At 32.2% G+C, this 19458-nt stretch overlaps 1 protein-coding gene and 1 long non-coding RNA gene across 6 annotated transcripts; both read right to left on the bottom strand.

Annotated features, from left to right (window-relative positions):
- Positions 1 to 288: 288 nt before the first annotated feature.
- On the bottom strand, positions 289 to 8496 carry LOC147381105 (putative disease resistance protein At5g66900). 2 transcript variants are annotated; one of them, XM_086430851.1, is made up of 7 exons: positions 8163 to 8496; positions 7950 to 8085; positions 3990 to 4323; positions 2849 to 3252; positions 1790 to 2142; positions 893 to 1101; positions 289 to 818 (listed from the first exon to the last, which is right to left on the bottom strand). In XM_086430851.1, exons 2-7 carry the CDS (start codon positions 8007 to 8009, stop codon positions 436 to 438), a joined length of 1743 nt encoding a protein of 580 aa, XP_086286977.1. In that variant the 5' UTR covers positions 8010 to 8085; positions 8163 to 8496; the 3' UTR covers positions 289 to 435. The 2 variants fall into 2 exon arrangements, with proteins under 2 accessions (XP_086286977.1, XP_086286976.1); XM_086430850.1 differs by lacking the exon at positions 8163 to 8496 and having other exon boundaries at positions 7950 to 8122.
- Positions 8497 to 11866: 3370 nt separating this feature from the next.
- LOC147381104 (uncharacterized) lies at positions 11867 to 15954 on the bottom strand. Of its 4 annotated transcripts, XR_015174773.1 has the most exons (5): positions 15673 to 15954; positions 14919 to 15456; positions 13327 to 14295; positions 12407 to 12707; positions 11867 to 12332 (listed from the first exon to the last, which is right to left on the bottom strand). It is a non-coding gene; the product is annotated as an uncharacterized LOC147381104 (long non-coding RNA). The 4 variants fall into 4 exon arrangements; XR_015174774.1 differs by lacking the exon at positions 14919 to 15456 and having other exon boundaries at positions 15673 to 15944; XR_015174772.1 differs by lacking the exons at positions 14919 to 15456; positions 15673 to 15954 and having other exon boundaries at positions 13327 to 14849.
- Between the last annotated feature and the right edge of the window lie 3504 nt (positions 15955 to 19458).

Genomic DNA, 19458 nt, shown 5'->3' with positions numbered 1-19458 from the left:
TGGCAAATTTAGGTCAAGCCACTCTCAATTTTTATACTGATCACAATATTATCTATACGGAGAGATTTTAAACCTTAACAATCACAACAATTCAGGTGGTTCAAAATGTTGGACATGGTGCTTATGATCTTGACCATAGACCATGCAAAGTTGAGATGAGAACAATCCAACCTCAAAAATTTACCATAAAGCGTAGATGAAAATGATGATGATAACGTGACAAACAATATTATGCAATAATGCACTATAGTAAGATGCATTGTAATACACCAAAACATAATTTTTTAAAAAAATTTAATTAAATTACATTAGTTTAATATTAAGAATAAAAATAAAATCTGACGTGGTAGTGTTTATCTCAAATAAGAATTCCATACTGCTATTCTTTATATAAACTCTACTAGGGTCCATTATTTCCTCAAGAGAAAATCAGTTCTATTCGTCAGGATTTAATCTTTTAACTCTGTCTGGTAGCTGATGATTGTGAACTATTGATATTTTCTGCAAATTCTTCAATGGCTCTCTGATATCATTAATGGAAGGACACCTAAACCCGTGTAACCTTAATATCTTTAGTTGGGATAGATAACCAAGAGAGGATAACTCACTTAGTTCTGCATCGTAACGTTCATCATTCAAAATAATCAGAACCTTCAACTTACTCATTTTCTCAATGAACTTTGGTAAGGTGAACTTCAATGTTGAGCTACTCAGTATCAAGACCTCTACTTCAGGAAATTGCAACTCGCTCCATGTTGAAGAAAACATTTTGTCTATGAAATAACCTTCATAGCTCCATGTTGAAGAAAACATTGCGTCTGCGAAATAAACTCCATAAGTTGATGAAACAACAATGAAACAAGTCGACACAAATGAACAAAGATGAAAAAACCTGTGTGGATAGACACTAAGCTGGCATGAAAGGTTAGGTGATCTTGATCCCTCAAACTATTGGGAATACCGTCTTCTGTTAGGTCCATCGTTAGTCTCTTTCTTTGGTTTATGTTTTGCTGTTCCGAACACTTGTAAATAGCCAAATCTCGGAGAACATTGTGTTGTGTAACAAATAGGTCGTCAAAGTTTGACTCCCCTGCATCTTCTCTGATGAACAAAAAAAGATGTTTCTTTAAGATATGTGTAGATAACACAATGTCCAACCTGTCAGTTGATGAATACAGTACAAATAGCAATCAAGGAAATATGATCGATTTTAATTCTTCATTTATAATGACACATCATTTAGGAAAGTTTTGCCAAAATTGTAGTCATTCTTCTGCTTAATACTGATCTAAAGGTGGCATGTGCAAACACACATGTATCAAAAGAGCTTATTTGTAATTCAAAATATTGATTATTTGAAGATTACATAGTAAAAAAAGGATACTTTTGTAATTTTCAAAATTAAGCAATGTAATTTGTTTGCAATTTTCTTGGTTTTACCAAAATGACCCTGATTATATTAAATTTAAGGATTTTGTTAACGTGTAGTGCAAAAAATAACCTTTGGAGATTGGATTTTGTATGAAAATGCCCTTAAATATATTATTTTTTACCACAATACCCTCAGATTCCAATTTGCAAAGTGGATCTATTGCACTTTAATGTGTGCCCAACAAGACCCTAAATTTAAATATACAAGTGGGGGCATTAATGGCCACTCGAATTTTGTTTTTGAACCACTTCTACTCGGCTTTCTCTTATTATAATAGTAAAGATATGTATGCTAAATCAGTCTGCATTATAAACACTGAAAATCATCTGTAGCAAAATATGGAAAAGAGCAACATACCTAACACTTCCTACCAGATCAACGAGATTTCGGGAGGATAGTACACAGAGGTTGTGATAAGCATCATCTTCATCTAGTTCATAGAGTCCAACCCAAATGTCTACAAGAACAGAAGCGGAGATCCATTGGTCCTTGGGAAACAAACCCAAATCCAAGAAGCACTCTCGAACATCATCATCTAAGAACTCTAAACTGGTTGCAAGACATTCAAGAAGATCCTTGTGTGCGTCGAAGATGGAGGAGCCTTCCCCCAATTTTTTCTCTATACTTCTCCACATCCTTGTAGGTTCTCCACATAGTGAGGAAGCAATCACCGTAAGAGTCAGGGGTAGTCCCTTGCAACGTCTTACTATCTATCATTTGATAACAATCAAGTAAAATCAGTTATTTTCTTTTTGTAGAAACCATACAAGAAAAACAGTATACACACAATACCAAGGTCCCTCTAAATATTAATTTGAACAAACCAAAATTCAATACTTATAAATAAATAAATTCAACGCTTATAGTTGCAGGGGTCATTTTCAGAAAACAAGGTGTGCATGTGTGTGTACGTATGTGCGCGCATGCGCACAGTGGTGGGTGTATGGATCCATGCGTGCATGTGTACGCACGTTTTGAAGCACAATAAACGGAAGGGCATCACTTTGAGACATTATGTTGAATAAATCAAAATTCAATGTTCATTTCTGCATGGGTGTACTTTCTTGAATTATTTGAGAACATATGACATTGGGAAAACTTTGAAGCGCCTATCCGGCTTCAAAATTCCAGTAGAACCCTATCCTTTTGATTACATGTGGTATCTTCAAGGAGGTATCCCAAATATTGATAAAAAGAAGGGACGTGAAATAAATACAAGAAAGAGACTCATGAAATCTGAGTAAAAAACAAGGCATGCGTGGTGGGTGTTTGGATCTGTGCATGCATGTGCCCATGTGTGAGTGTGAGTATTGTGTGATCGATACATAAAATTCTACATGGAAATGGCTGTATTCCTACAACTCGATGTATGTAGATTGTAAGCATACATGTGAGTATCACAGATAAATAAGGTACCTTCTCCACACAATCTTCATCTGGCATCTCATAATTTCCATTTTGCGGGAATGCCAAGTGACGAAAGAGACTCATGGAATCTGAGTCACTCAACATTTCCAAAGTATATGTACAATCAAATTGTTTATGCTTAGTTCTTGATGTAACCAGTATCTTATGTCCTACAGTTCTGAACACAAACTTCTTAAGGAATTGTTCTTCCCAGACATCATCCAGGACCAACAATATGGGTTCTCCTTCTTTCTGCTTCATCAAGTATCTCAGCTGCTTCTCTGCATCTTCGTCATTTTGAAATTTTAGAAACTTATTTCCAACGAGCAGCCTTCTAAATATGCCCTCTACGATCACTTTAAAGTCAGGTGAGGTTGAAACGGTTAAGAATATGATGTTATCCTTGAATATTTCTGTACAAACAGAGCACCAGAAAGCTATTTAGTAAGAAGGAAAACTTCGCGATCATAAATCAGAATACCAATTACGACAACAATTCGAAATGTTTATGACGAGCACTCCAACACGGAGAACGTCGAAGGCCATTGAGAACTTTTATTATCACGAAATAAAAGGGCTGTTCTAAGGGTTAAAATGCACTTTTAAATCAACTCTGTTTTAACTTTTTTTTCTGGGTAATTTGGAGTCTAGATTTGTTTAGAAAGTCATTAGTAAGCATTCTAGTGTTAGTAGAGGAAGTTTAAACAAAATTGAATTTGTTTTAAAAAGTTTTACCATTTTAGATTAGTAGAAGTTGAGCCAAATTACAAGTTTGAAAGTCTATTTAAATGATGGCAAGAGACGATGTTTAAAATATCATATTGATTGAATGTTTCGGTTAATGAAAATTTCGATGCAGTATCCATCGATACATTCTGATATGAAATATTTCATATCAGCTCGATTGATACTGATACGTATCGACAGATACATTCCGATATTTCATATCAGCTCGATTGATACTGATACGTATCGACAGATACATTCCGATATTTCAAACCATGGTGAGAGATACATTTTGCAAAGGTTCTTTATCAAAGGTGAATAAAGTGATCAAAATTCAATGTCAAAATTTTAAATCTACTAAGGAAAACCAACAAATCATAAGTTAAAAAAATGTTGTTTGAAAATTTTGAATAAATAGATATACCTTTCACTTGTTTGTCTTGACAAAGCTTAGAAGCCAATGCAGTCTTCCCAGATCCACCAAGGGCGCACAATCCGATCATACTCACGTTATCTCTAAACAACTGCATCTTCAATTCTTTAACTCGCACATCCAATGCAATAGAAAAATTAGGGATTTCAGGAACTACACATTGACATTCGTTTTGATCCACATTTCCACTCCCGAGACTTCTGTTTATCAAATCCAATTTCCTTTTCGCTTCCTGCAACTCGAACAAAATCTGTTTCTGAGCCACATTTCCATTCCCAACACTTTCTTCTATCAAATTCCATTGATCAAATTTCCCTCTCAGTTCCTGCAAAATGTCCAAAACCCGTTTCAGATCTACATTTCCATTCTCAACCCTTTTTTCTATCAAATCCAATTTCCCACGCAATTCCTGCAAATTTTCCAAAACCCGTTTCTGATCCACATTTCCACAGCCTTATGTAGTTGACTCCTATCACCTGTAATCATGTTCACGTATGCAAATCTAATTTGCAATTACCGAATTCCACCATCACCAGGACAAAGAAAAGGAAGCAATGAAAGAAAGACCAAGAAACGATCATGGTCATAAGTGTTGTGGAGCCTGATAGTATTGGTCAACAAGTGTTATGGAGCCCCCGAAAAAAAAAATCCCAAGGGTATTTTCGTATTTTCAGTAATATTATGTAAAACTCTGGTTAGGTTTCCTAGGGTATTTATATTTCTCATTTTTGGTGAAAAGGTTGTAATCTGTAACTACGAGTTTTTCTTCATAGTGGAATCAGTGTGATCTGTGGACGTACCTCAATTTAGAGGGAACCATGTAAAATCTCTGTGTTTCTTTGTGTGATTGCATTTTGAAGTTTGGTTTTTTGATTCGTTTTCTTGTTTCGATCATTAAAAATAAGTACACCACTTTTTTCTAATAAGAAAAACTAGAGCACTTTTGGCATAGAGAGTTGAAATTTATGTTTTACCATTTCTTGGAGTGGTTTGGTATGTGGTCCAGTTTCCCGGAGTTGTTTATCTCATTATTTGGGTTGGGGAGCTGCATTCAAAAAGTCAAAGAGGATCTTCTGGTCCATATCTCCCTTTGCCATTTGTTGCGGGTTATGGAAAGAAAAGAATTGTCATATTTTTTAGGGAAAGGAACCCTCGCTTCAAGATGTTATTGTATCGATAATGGGCTTTTTTGTTGTTGTGTATAGTGTTTGAAGAGTTCCAGGTTGTATTTTTTGACGATTTTATGGTTAGTGGGATTGAGTTTGTAGAATCACGCCCATGTAACATTGGTCATTGCCCTTGTCACTGTTTGTCATTTCGACCACTTCTAATATATATATATATAATATTTTTGCATTTACTTATCCAAAAAACACACATACAAGGGCCTGTTAGGATGGACATAGAATGAAGGCCAATATGCCAATTTACCAAGCTGAAACTAGAAATTAGCAAATTTGCACGTCAACTAAGAGCAATTGCTATTTTGGGAAGTACTAAAGAAAACTCAAAAAATAGTTAGGACAACCAAAATCTAAGCCCCGATTGATTCAGCTACTTGAATTTGTTGTCAGCTTTTACTGTCAGAAGCTGAAACACTGAAAAGCTTGTTCGATAGAGCTTTGTAAAAGTATTGTGCTGTTTACCAGAATCTGGTAATTATTGTTTGATACAGCTTTTAGAATCTGTTGTATTAAGGTAAAATGACCAGAATACCCTTAAGGTTGATAGTGCACCCATAATGCACCAAAAATTACCAGAATACTCTTATAAATATATAATTACACTAAATATATATAAATATAATAAATTATATAAAAAATTAAAAAAATAATTATTTTAATTTAAAATGTTTATAATTCTAAAAAAAATTATAGAAAAATTTATAATTCTATAGAAATTTCGGCAGCATCTCCTCTTAAAAATAGACATGAAATTTTCTTGATAAACAAAATACCTGTATAATACGCAATCCAACATAATGCACCTAGAATGCATAAAAAATTATCAGAATACTCCTATAAATATATAATTACACTAAATATAAATAAATATAATAAATTATATAAAAAATTAAAAAAATAATTGTTTTAATTTTAAAATGTTTGTAATTCTAAAAAAAATTATAGAAAAATCTATAATTCTATAGAAATTTCGAGAGCATCTCCTATTAAAAATGGACATATAAAATTTTCCTGATAAACAAAATACCTGCATAATACGCAATCCAACATAATGCACCCAAAATGCATCAAAAACTACTAGAATACCCTTATAAATAAATATATATATATATATATATGTATATATATATATATATATATATATATATATATATAGGGTCCCGTTCAAGGGCTAACTTTTTGGCAAAACATTTTTCAAAACATGAGTTAGAAGTTTTGGAATGGGCTGATTTTTGGTGAGGAGATCATCCTCACCAAAAATCAGCCCATTCCAAAACTTCTAACCCATGTTTACAAGTTGAAAAATCGTGGACCGTCCATTTTTTGTAAACTATTTTTGATGGGGTTAGAAGTTTTGGAATGGGCTGATTTTTGGTGATGATGATCTCCTCACCGTAGAGATCATCCTCACCAAAAATCAGCCCATTCCAAAACTTCTAACTCATGTTTTGAAAAATGTTTTGCCAAAAAGTTAGCCATTGAACGCCACCCATATATATATAATTTATAAAAATAATTTTTTTAATTTGAGTGAGGGGATTCAGTGTATATTTTCCTCCACTCTCAGGTATGTCAAACCTCAGCGAGCCCCATGGCCCTCTTATATTCCTAATTCTCCCCTTCAATGGATCGGTCTTTTGGAGTGGTATATTGCTTAACATACTCCAAACCTACTGTTCAACTACCTATAAGTACCCCCTGTTCTCAATGTTTACAAGTTCAATATGTTTTTTTCTTTTTTTATAGTTGGATTTGCATTTTGAAAGTAACCTCATTAGGTCAAGATTCTAGAACGTTTTATCATCTAAGCTTCAACAGCTCTACCATAACTAGAGTCTTTGAAGGTTGTTGCTCAATCATCTGTAAAAATACCATGAGTGTCATGCCTCTACCACTTCAAATATATTCCTTTTTTCTTCCAATTTTATACGGGCAGCTCTTATTTCTCAATTCATAGCCTTCAAAATTTTCAAATCCTTAAACCCAATTCACATCACCAGGCATATGCATCCATCACCATTTTAACCTTTAAATTCGCAACATATAACAATTCACGAAACCTCTAAATCATTGTGCTGTCCTACATCAAATTTTGTATAAAATCTTCCAAATCGTGGTTTTCCAACACCGACCTCCCTGTTTATGTATTTGGGACCCTAAAATCTTTTAGAGGGTTTTCTCCAAATAGCAGTTTGTAACACAAACTTTCTTCAATTTTCTATGCATAATGGTCTACTCATATTTAACTTACAAGTATGGTCACAGTACAACAATAACAACAAAAACAATATGACGCAATATTAGTATTTCATATCCTTTGAAATTTGACTTAAACTTTCATCTAATATTATTTCGATCTAATCCATAAAAATGAAGGCCAACATTCACTTAACCAAGTTTAAAACATAATCAAAGAATATCCAACAATACAATGGGAAAAAAAAAAGTATAAATCTCCAAATCTTACTGAGAGAGAGATAGAAGAACAAAAACAGAAACCAATTCATCCATTAAAATGTATTAATTAATAAGATATGCAAAACCAGAATTCAACAAAAACCCAAAGAAAAAAAAAAGTTGAAAAAATAAAAATAAAAAACCCAGAGACTAGATCAAAACAGTGATAGACTAAAAGAACAACAATCCATCCCAAGTTACTCAAAACTACACAAATAAAAAATATAAATTCAGCATTTATTCAAGAACAAATCAAAAGTACAATACAATAAATATACCCAAAAAAAAAAAAAAAAAAATAAAAAATTACCTGAACTAACTTTACTAACACGCTGAGATTGTGCAGCTGATCCCTCATTGGCAAAATCATTCTTCAAAACTTGATTTTTCTCACTACTCGACGATCAAAAGTTGCTCGAAATTTAACCACCACTATTCTTCATCTTCTACCGACCAGTCAAAGAGATTTTTTAAAATATTTTTTTGGGATCGATCACCAAAGAACCTAACAATGGAGACTTACCTAGATCGTTTTTTTGATCGCAAACGAAGTCGTCAATGGCGTCGATCGTGGTCGCCGTCGTTGAACGAAAACAGCGTCGTCGTCGATGGGTTTAGGTTGAACGAAGAGACAGAGAGAGAGAGAGAGCGCTGTGTGGGCTCTGTCGACAGAGAAGAGAAGAGAGGAGAAGAAGAGAAGAAAACGAGATCGAGGTCATCCGTGTCTTTTCATACGAGACGTTTTTCGGTAATTCGCGTCTCCCGCGAACTCGATTTAAAAAGCTACTAATTAGTGCTTTTCAAATCTGCGTTTATAACGCAAAATCGTAACGGAAAACTTCAACCCGTTTGATTCAGCTTCAAAACTCAGTTTCTCATCGCAAATGTTGGGAAATTTATGTTTTGAAGCTCAATCAAACACCACCTAAATTTTCTCAAATCCACATTCTAGAACTTGAAAAATATCGTGGGACTTGTAGAATTGAAAAATTATAAATATGCCCCTAACAACACTAGGTTCTGGTGCATAATATTTATGTTACTAAATCAATCTAATCTAATTAATTAGTTAGAAAATAAGTCTAAATTGGATAGAAAGACACATGTTTTGTTGATGAAGAATGCAAAATTATAGAAATTGTAGAAAATAAATCAAAATCAAAGATCAAAGTCAACGGACCAACAAGTACCGCAGTGCAGTGATGTCAGTAAAATTTGTCTCAAGATTCGTGCAATGTTAAGACAATGTAATTTGTAACGTAGCAAGTTAGGGTTTAGAGTCTTTGTAAAATATGAAAGTGCTCGAATTCTAAAGGAACCCTAATCTGATCTCTATAAATAAGAGACCATACTAGAGCCAAATATTATCACATCTCCTCTGAGATCATTTTCTCTAATTATTTTCTATTTTTTAGTTTTTAGGTTTACTTTTTATTCAAATGTTGTAACACAAAAGGAGTACGCTGTTAGTTTCAAGTCAAGAGTAATAAAAAGATCATCATTCTCTCCCCAATTCTCATCTCTTTTATTTTTATTTTATTTTTATTAATCTTGCTATGATTTGTGGTTAAACCTCTGTTAGAAAAGTCGATAAAACCTAAAAATGATTATCTTAGATAATTATTTGTTTCAATTATACTAGAATGCTTTATTATAATACCGATTTATTTAGTAGTGATCATTGAATAGAATGATTAGTCTCATGATTTTGATAGTTTAATCTTAGATAAGTTCAAGATAAACTATACTTAATTAGAGATTTAATGTTTTATCTTTGATTTCGTCTTATTAAATATTATTATAGAATTTGGGATTACTAATTGGATTAACAGATTTCATTCTCCGATCTAATAATATTTAGCTTTGTTAATTGGATCCAGATAAAGACTAAACAAATAAATTGATAGGGTGACTTGTTTTTATGGATTTGACTGATCTAATTCTTTACATTGTGATTCACTTTCCTATTTACTTTAGAATACTTTTAATTCAATTTTATTTAATATTTTGAAAATCATGATTGATTGTTTTAAGTGAAAATAAAAATTACTGGATCAACGTTGTCTTTATGTATTTACCCTTTGCTTACCAAAGTTCTATATATTTTTGTTATCTTATTTTTATTGATAATCTGCATCGAACAAGAATATTCACAGTACTACAAGAAAACAAGTTCAAAAGTTCTCCAAAGAAATTCAACACCATTTATTGTCAATTTGTGGTTTTTCTGAATTGAATGATAGAACACACTCCTCAATTGAATAAGCCTTGCCACTCAAACGTCCGTGAGCACATTCCTACAAGGAGATCAAATTTAATTGGTTATTATGATTCATAAGGGCAAGGCAATAAGAATAGAGAGACTACAAATGAACATATGGCATTTGACATAAGCACATTTGAAATCCTGCTTTCTTCATCTCAATAAGAACCTCCACAGCCTTCGAGTTTCGAAGCATTTCATATTCCCAAGAATTACAAGAGAATTGTTTATTGAAATGCCACAAATGTTATAACTTTACTGTAGAAAACTACAATATGGAATTTATAAAGGGTTTTGACATTGATTTATAGAAATCATAACCAGAACAACTATATCACAAAAAGGATTGCTAAATGATGAAATTAATCTTTAAATTACAAGATGGATTTTGTGGGGCAAAATAAAAATGCAACCAAAAACTCTTCCCAAGATTCATGAGTAGGTTGAGTTGGGTCAAGCCAAAACCAACTACACCTACATCTGGCTATAACCTTGCTTCAGAGCATCATCTCAAAATATATTTTCTGAACATTCTAATGAGATTGAACAAAACATTAAATATTTTGAATTGTCTCAAATGTTTCGGTAAAGACAGTCTCGATTTTTATATTGACAGTAATATTGTCTGTAATGAGAGATTTTAAATCTTAATAATTACAACAATACAATTCAGGTGATTCAAAATGTTGGACGTGGTGCTTATGATCTTTACCCGAGCCCAACCTCAAAAATATATCATAAAGCATAGATGATAATGACAATAATAACGACAGCATAAATATTATTGAAAAGCTCAAAACACAGGTAGGAAAACCAAAATCAAAGTTTTGTAAAATCCATATTCCAGAGCTTGAAAAATATTGTGGTACGTAGTTTGATTGGATGTTATGACATTGGGGAAATCCAAGATCAGAAAAGATAATCCAAGCCAGTGACCTAAACATTCAACGTCGAAACTGTTAACCACAATTTAATGGCCTTAATGTCCAAATATAGATCCAATTTTTTGCCTTGAATAAGAAAGTTGAACCATTGTTCTAATCCGCCTTATGATAAGAAAAATAATTTATTTGAATAAATTATATGTATTAATGATAAAATTTTAAATTGAGTTAAACGATTAACATCTTATGGAACAATATAACTCAGATGAATCAACTCCTTATCAATTGGGGGAAGAGACATGACTAATACCAAGTTTTAAAACAGAGGAAACTCGAAGACATGTTTTAGCGTGAAATAAATAGTAAGCTGACAATACCAGCCTCAATGTCAAATTTAGGTCAAGCCACTCTCAATTTGTATACCGACCACAATATTGTCCATAAGGAGAGATTTTAAACCTTAACAATCACAATAATTCAGGTGGTTCAAAATATTGGACATGGTGCTTATGATCTTGACCCAAGCTCAAACGATGTTGAGATGAGTCAACAATCCAACCTCAAAAATTCATCATAAAGCGTAGATGATAATGATGATGATAACGTGACCACAAATATTATGTAATAATGCATTATACTAAGGTGTATTGTAATACACCAAAACATAATTTTTTTTAAAAATTAATTAATTAAATTACATTAGTTTAATATTAAAATAAAATCTGGCGTGGTAGTGTTTATCTCAAATAAGAATTCTTTATATAAACTCTATTAGAGTCTATCATATCACAATACACTTTTTACAACACACAATAACATAATCCCAATTTTTAACAAACGACAAACCATGTAATACAAAGGTAAATAACTAATGACATTTAAGTGCTCCAATATTTCCTCAAGAGAAAATCAGTTCTATTCGTCAGGAATTAATATATGTATCTTCAGTTTAGGAAGAGACATCTTGACAGCTTCCCATGATGCCCATTTCTTTATCACAATAAACTTCCTCTATGAAAATAATTCACGTATGCTCTCAAACGAATAATTACATATATCCAAGAAAATTAGCTTGTCAAGTCTTCAAATAGAATCTGGTGAGCTTGCAGATTCCTGGAGGAAATGCCTCCAAACAATATAAATCTTTTATATCGATCTCGATGATACTTTAAAATTTATAAGATATACTGTAGATGCCCAAATCACAGGAATAATGAACATGAACTAATGATATTTTCTGCAAATTCTTTAATAGCACTCTGATATCATTAATGGAAGGCCACCCAATCCCATGTAACCTTAATATCTTTAGTTGGGATGGATAACGAAGAGAGGATGACCCACTTAGTCCAGCACCGTAACATTCATTCAAAATAATCAGAACCTGCAACTTACTCCTTTTCTCGATGAACTTTGGTAAGGTGAACTTCAATGTTGAGCTACCCTGTATCAAGACCTCTACTTTAGGAAATTGCAACTTGATCCGTGTTGAAGAAAACGTTTTGTCTGAAATAAACGTAGCTCCATGTTGAAGAAAACGTTTCGTCTGCGAAATAAACTTCATAAGTCGATGAAACAACAATGAAGCAAGTTGACACAAATGAACAAAGATTAAAAAACCTGTGCAGATAGACACTAAGCTGGCATGAAAGGTTAGGGGATCTTGATCCCGCAAATCCTTGGGAATACTGTCTTTTGTTAGATCCATCTTTAGTCTCTTTCTTTGGTTTATGTTTTGCTGTTCCAAACACTTGTTAATAGCCAAATCTCTGAGAACATCGTGTTGTATAACAAATAGCTTATTAAAGATTATGCCAGTCTCCTCCCCTGCATCATTTTCTCTGATGAACAAAAAAAGATGTTTCTTGAAGATATGTGTAGATAACACAATGTCCAACTTGTCGGTTGATGAATACAGTACCTACAGCAATAAAGGAAATATGATCGATTTTAATTCTTCATTTATGATGACACATCATTTAGGAAAGTTATGCCAAAATTGTAGTCATTCATCTGGTTAATACTGATCTAGAAGGTGGCATGTGCAAACACACATGTATCAAAAGAGTTTATTTGTAATTCAAAATATTGATTAAAGGGTCTTTGAAGATTACATAGTTAAAAAAAAAGGATACTTATGTAATTTTGAAAATTAAGCAATGTAATTTGATTGCAATTTTCTTGGTTTTTACCAAAATGTCTCTGATTGTATTAAATTTTAGGATTTTGTTAACGTGTAGTGCAAAAAATAATCTTTGGAAATTGGATTTTGTATGAAAATGCCCTTAAAAATATTATTTCTTACCACAATACCCTCAGATTCCAATTTCCAAAGTGGATCTATTGCACTTTAATGTGTGCCCAACAAGACCCAAAATTTAAAAATATACAAGTGGGGGCACTAAGGGCCACTCAAATTTTGGTTTTAAACCACTTCTACTTCTCTCATTATAATAGTAAAGATATGTATGTTAAATCAGCCTGCATTATCATCAAACAATGAAAATCATCTGAGCAAAATATGGAGAAGAGCAACATACCTAACACTTCCTACCAGATCAACGAGATTTTGGGAGGATAGTACACGGAGGATGCGATAAGCATCATCTTCATCTAGTTCATAGAGTCCAACCCAAATGTCTACTAGAACAGAAGCGGAGATCCATTGGTCCTCGGGAAACAAACTCAAATCCAAGAAGCACTCTCAAACATCATCATCTAAGAACTCTAAACTGGTTGCATGGGTGTACTTTCTTGAATTATTTGAGAACATATGACATTGGGAAAACTTTGAAGCGCCTATCCGGCTTCAAAATTCCAGTAGAATCCTATCCTTTTGATTACATGTGGTATCTTCAAGGAGGTATCCCAAATATTGATAAAAAGAAGGGACGTGAAATAAACACAAGAAAGAGATTCATGAAATCTGAGTAAAAAACAAGGCATGCGTGGTAGGTGTTTGGATCTGTGCATGCATTGTCCGTGAGTGAGCGTGAGTATTGTGTGATCAATACCTAAGGTTCTACATGGAAATGGCTGCATTCCTATAACTCGTTGTATGTAGATTGTAAGCATACATGTGAGTATCACAGATAAATAAGGTACCTTCTCCACACGATCTTTATCTGGCATCTCATAATTTTCATTTTGCGGGAATGCGAAGTGACGAAAGAGACTCATAGAATCTGATTCACTCAACATTTCCAAAGAATACGTACAATCAAATTGTCTATGCTTAGTTCTTGATGTAACCAGTATCTTATGTCCTACAGTTCTGAACACAAACTTCTTAAGGAATTGTTCTTCCCAGACATCATCCAGGACCAACAATATGGGTTCTCCTTCTTTCTACTTCATCAGGTATCTCAGCTGCTTCTCTGCATCTTCGTCATTTTGAAGTTTTAGAAACTTATTTCCAACGAGCAGCCTTCTAAATATTCCCTCTACGATCACTTTAAGGTCAAGCGAGTTTGAAATGGTTAAGAATATGATGTTATCCTTGAATATTTCTGTAGAAAGAGAGCACCGGAAAACTATTTAGTAAGGAAAAAAAATAAATAATAACCTAAAAGACTTTCAAACTTGTAATTTGGCTAAACTTCTACTAATCTAAAATAGTAAAACTTTCTAAATCAATACGATATTTTCCTAAACTTCCTCTACCAACACTAGAATATTTACTAATGACCTTCTAAAACAAATCTGGACTCCAAATTTCCCAGAAAAAAAGTTAAAACAGAGTTGATTTAAAAGTGCGTTTTAACCCTTAGAACAACCCTTTTCTTTTGTGATAAGAAAAATTCTCAATGGCCTTCGACGTTCTTCGTGATGGAGTGCTCGTCATAAACTTTTCAAATTGGTGTCGTAATTGGTATTTTGATTTATGATCACGAAGTTATCCTTGTTTCAATTTATGATTATCGTGAAGTTATTTTTTATTTTTTTTCCTTACTAAATAGCTTTCTAGTGCTCTCTTTGCACAGAAATATTCAAGGATAACATCATATTCTTAATCATTTCAAACTCGCCTAACTTTAAAGTAATCATAGAAGGAATATTTAGAAGGCTGCTTGTTGGAAATAAGTTTCTAAAATTTCAAAATGACGAAGATGCAGAAAAGCAGTTGAGATACCTGATGAAGCAGAAAGAAGGAGAACCCATATCGTTGGTCCTGGATGATGTCTGGGAAGAACAATTCCTTAAGAAGTTTGTGTTCAGAACTGTAGGACATAAGTTACTGGTTACATCAAGAACTAAGCATAAACAATTTGATTGTACATATTCTTTGAAAATGTTGAGTGACTCAAATTCCATGAGTCTCTTTCGTCACTTCGCATTCCCGGAAAATGAAAATTATGAGATGCCAGATGAAGATTGTGTGGAGAAGGTACCTTATTTATCTGTGATACTCATATGCTTACAATCTACATACGGCGAGTTATAGGAATACAGCCATTTCCATGTAGAACCTTAGGTATCGATCACACAATACTCACACTCACACTCGGACAATGCATGATCAGATCCAAACACCCACCACGCATGCCTTGTTTTTTACTCAGATTTAATGAGTCTCTTTCCTAAAAAAAAGATGGAATCTGAGAAGTATCAATGGGCGATGCATGAAGAACACATGATTGGGATTGCATATTTATTTTCTCAAATGCAACCTACAAGACAAATCATATTTAAAATTTATATCAATATCACAAAATTTCACAAGATTTATATCAATCGTACATGATCATATATCTGTCTTGTTCGACAATAATAATTAAATAAACGTAAATCGAACTCCAAAATCAATAAAAGACACCATCAACATTAATTGGGAATGAAATTGAAAACCTAAAACTATAGAAAAGGTGAAAGATCTGACAACGAACCTTCGTGATCGATTGGATCGGGGTTGATCGAGTAGGGTTCTTTCTCAGCTGTGCATCCGAATAAGACGATGAGCCGCTCCACGGCTCCACTCCGGTTCTTTGAAAGTAGTCAAACTGGATCGCAATATAAGATTTTTTATATTATTTTATTGTTATCTTTATAGGATATTTTCTATGGGCGTGCTTCAAGTCCTATAATCCATAGTTACTGTGTACAAGTTTGCATACATTGTGACAAAAGCTGCTACCACTGTACAACAAAAGCTGCTACCACTGTACAACTTGGAAAGCAAGCAACGTTGTATATTTTTCAATGTACATACTTTAGTAAAGTTTCAATTAAAAATCGGACCAAATCAGTTTTCTGGATAGTATATTTAACAAAATCTGTCGGATTGGTGAATCACTCATTTTATGAGTCTTTCCTTTTTATAAAATAAAAGTTGTTACTAATTGAGAAAAAATATATTTATTTATTTTTAATTTCTTTAATAAAATAAGTTGATTCAATTAAATTGAATCAAGGTCCAATCAATTTCTTCTTCTTTTTTGAAAAAATTATTTGAAGAACCCTGGTGAAGGGATTTCTTTCTTAATAGTCTATAAGTTTCAGATGATTTCTTAATGGTCCATTTAGCAAACTTTTCACATTCTAAACGGTACTTGGACCTTATCTCTCACATTTCTCATGATTGAATGCTTTAACCATTCAAATTCAATGTTTTCATCTAAAAAATTGGAATTTTGATATTTCAATAGAATTTCGGAGACTCAATTTCATCAGAAAAAATTTTAAAAAGAAGAAGAAGTCACTTTCAAAGGTTTTTTCAAATATTTTGAAGATGTATGTAAAAAACTAGAGTTTTTTCAATTTTTTTATTATTTAGTTTTTGGATGAAAATCGATCAAGAATGGTTCTTTTGGGGTTAAAATCATCTAAACAAATTATTATCTCAATGTTTTAGTCAATCTTTTCATATATTTTAGTCGAAAAAAACTCAAAAATTAAAAATGGGTGGCTTTTACCAGTGTCGAATTCATCACTTTTATTTAAAAAGTAAACAGTGTACTCAACACTAAATAAAACAACATCAAGTTCAATAGTAAATAATAGTACATCCAATAACAAATAAAATGTTGAGAAAAATTGAAGATTATTATATTTAATTTTCCATTTAATTGGTAGGATTTACTATTCTTTTTTGAGAGTATTTTTTAAGTATGATTATGTGGTTAAACCCACAACTTAATTAATAAACATATTATAATGTAACTTTAAAGTTCCGAGTTTAAATTTAGAATTTTTTTGAAAAACAACAATAATAATAAACAGCTCCATTTCCAAGTTGGTTGTCCATACACCAAAGTTGGAGTTATGTACAATTCCTTAATTGAATTCCTATACGGAATCAAATGTTGGAATTAATTTCAATAGTTGTAACCAACTCCAACTCCAATGATCATGGCCTATGAAGTCATTTCTAGGGCCTATTTACAGACTTTAATGTTTAATTATATATTAAATCCCCTAAATAGACATAATTCAATGATAGTCCATATTTATTATTATTTTCAAATAAATTATAATTTTTTTTGCCTAATTTTGATTATTTATTTATATATGTCAAAGTCACGAGATCCAAAAGGATTAATCAAAACGATAGAAGAAGTACATTGCAATCCATGACCCAAGACAAGACTACGGATCAAAATCTAGAACCATTGGACTTACACTAATCGCGGCACCTAGATCTCCTTGGCCGGCGCAATGATGTCAATAAACATTGCCTCAAGATTTATGCAATTTTATAACGACATGATTTGTGACGTAATAGAGTAAGATATAAACTCTTTGTAAAATATGGAAGTTCTTCGAATCTATGAAACCTTAATTTAGTTTCTATAAATTAGAGACTAGAGCCAAATATCATCCCATATCTTTTGAAGTCATCCTCTCCTATTGTCTTCTATCACATTTCTTTTATTTTTTAGTTTTTCGGTTTTTAGTTTATTTTTTGTTCAAGTTTTGTAATTAAAAAGAGATACTATAAGTTTTAGATCAAGATCAATAAAATAAGATTATTTCTCTATTTTGTCATCTTTAATCACTTATTTTCTTTTATTTTTGATTTTATGATTATTGTGATGATCTGTGGTTAGACCTCTATTAGAGAGGTCAATGAAACCATGTGAAAGATTATTTTAATCAGTTTATTAATTTATATTTGTGTTTCAATGTTTACATGTGATAATGATTTATTGAATAAGGATCATCAAATCTGATTTGATTACTCATGGTTTGATGATTTATACTTAGATAAGTTCAAGCTAAATCATGCTAATTAGAATATCATGTTAATCTTTTGATTTCATCTTATTAACTTAAATCACAATTTTCTGAGATTCTAATTGCGCCTAATAGAATTATTTCCTAATACGACAACATTAGCTTTGTTAATTAGATGAAGATAAAAATAAACATTGCTAAACTGATGAGATTATTTGCTTGTGTTAGATATAATTGATCTAATCTTTACATTGTCATTTTATTTATTATTCTTTTTATTATTTTTAGTTTAGTTTAAAATTCGGGGAAATTATTAAAAAAATTCACACACAAAAAAAATTGTAAAAAAATTAAAATTTTAAAAAATTATAAACACAAAATTTTTTTTTGCCCTTTAAGGGCTAAAAAGTTTTCTCTCCTATTTTCTCTATCTTTTTTTCATTTTCTCTCTCCTACTTTCACCTCTGTAGATATGAGAATGCTCATCTTTAAACCTCAATGCTACGTTGTTTAAAGTCGTCACAATTTTTTTTTTGAAATAGGTGTGAATGGACACCCAAATCAATTTTTTTGAAAAATCATTTTTTCTCAACATTATAGTGACTCTCATTCTTGGAAAATGTATGGTCTACCTAAAATTTAGTAAAATTGATTCGGTTAGAGAATAGGGAAGGCGTTTGGCATCACATTCTCTCCACCTAAAGTGGTTACCTTTTAGATTTGGCCATTTTTGAAAAAAATATCATACCAAAAAAAATGAATGAGATGCATAAAGTGAGTGTGTGTACATGGTGTGTATGTATCTCTATGAAAGATGATTTAATGTTAGTGTGGACATAAGGAATATCGTATAGAAGAGGATATCCCATAAAGTCATCATATTTTTACATAAGTTGGAATGTTGGTTTAGGATTTTAGAAAAGTTCCATGAATGGAGCTCCTTTAGATCTATAACCTTAATGCATGCATGCTTAACTAGAAACTTAGTGTTTTAACCCCATCAAGAGAGTTACACAATTCTTCATCATAGCCAAATATATGTGGTGTGTGTGCATGGTGTATATTATGAAGCATGAGATAAAAGTGGGTAAAGAATGACTTCAACCTCCATCATTTCGACCAAATCGCCTTAAGCATTACATGCCCAAGGTTGAAGTTCAATCTACTTGAGATAAATGAGGGTTCTTCATTACATCCTAAAAGCTACTAAAAAGAAAATAAAAGAGAGAGATAGGAGAAGAAAATGCAACTTAAAAAATAAATAACAACTACTATACTCACCTTGTCCCCTTGGAAGTCTTGAGTGAACTTGAACTTGATAAATGAACTTGAGCATTGAAGGATGTAGTTGAGGGTTGAGAGAGTTGAAGGTTGAGAGATTAGAGATGAGTAGAGATTTTGGTAGAATTTTAGGTTGAGAGATGGGAGTTTGAGAGTATGAATTGTTCATAAAAAATGAGAGTATTTATAAAGTTTTTGGAGAACTTTTGGGGATAAAG

This window comes from Akebia trifoliata, unplaced genomic scaffold (assembly GCF_017979445.1).
Source record: "Akebia trifoliata isolate Shusen 1 unplaced genomic scaffold, ASM1797944v1 Contig00756, whole genome shotgun sequence".
NCBI lineage: Eukaryota > Viridiplantae > Streptophyta > Magnoliopsida > Ranunculales > Lardizabalaceae > Akebia > Akebia trifoliata.
The sequence above is the reverse complement of the archived record's forward strand: the minus strand, read 5'-3'. Positions and strand labels throughout refer to the sequence as shown.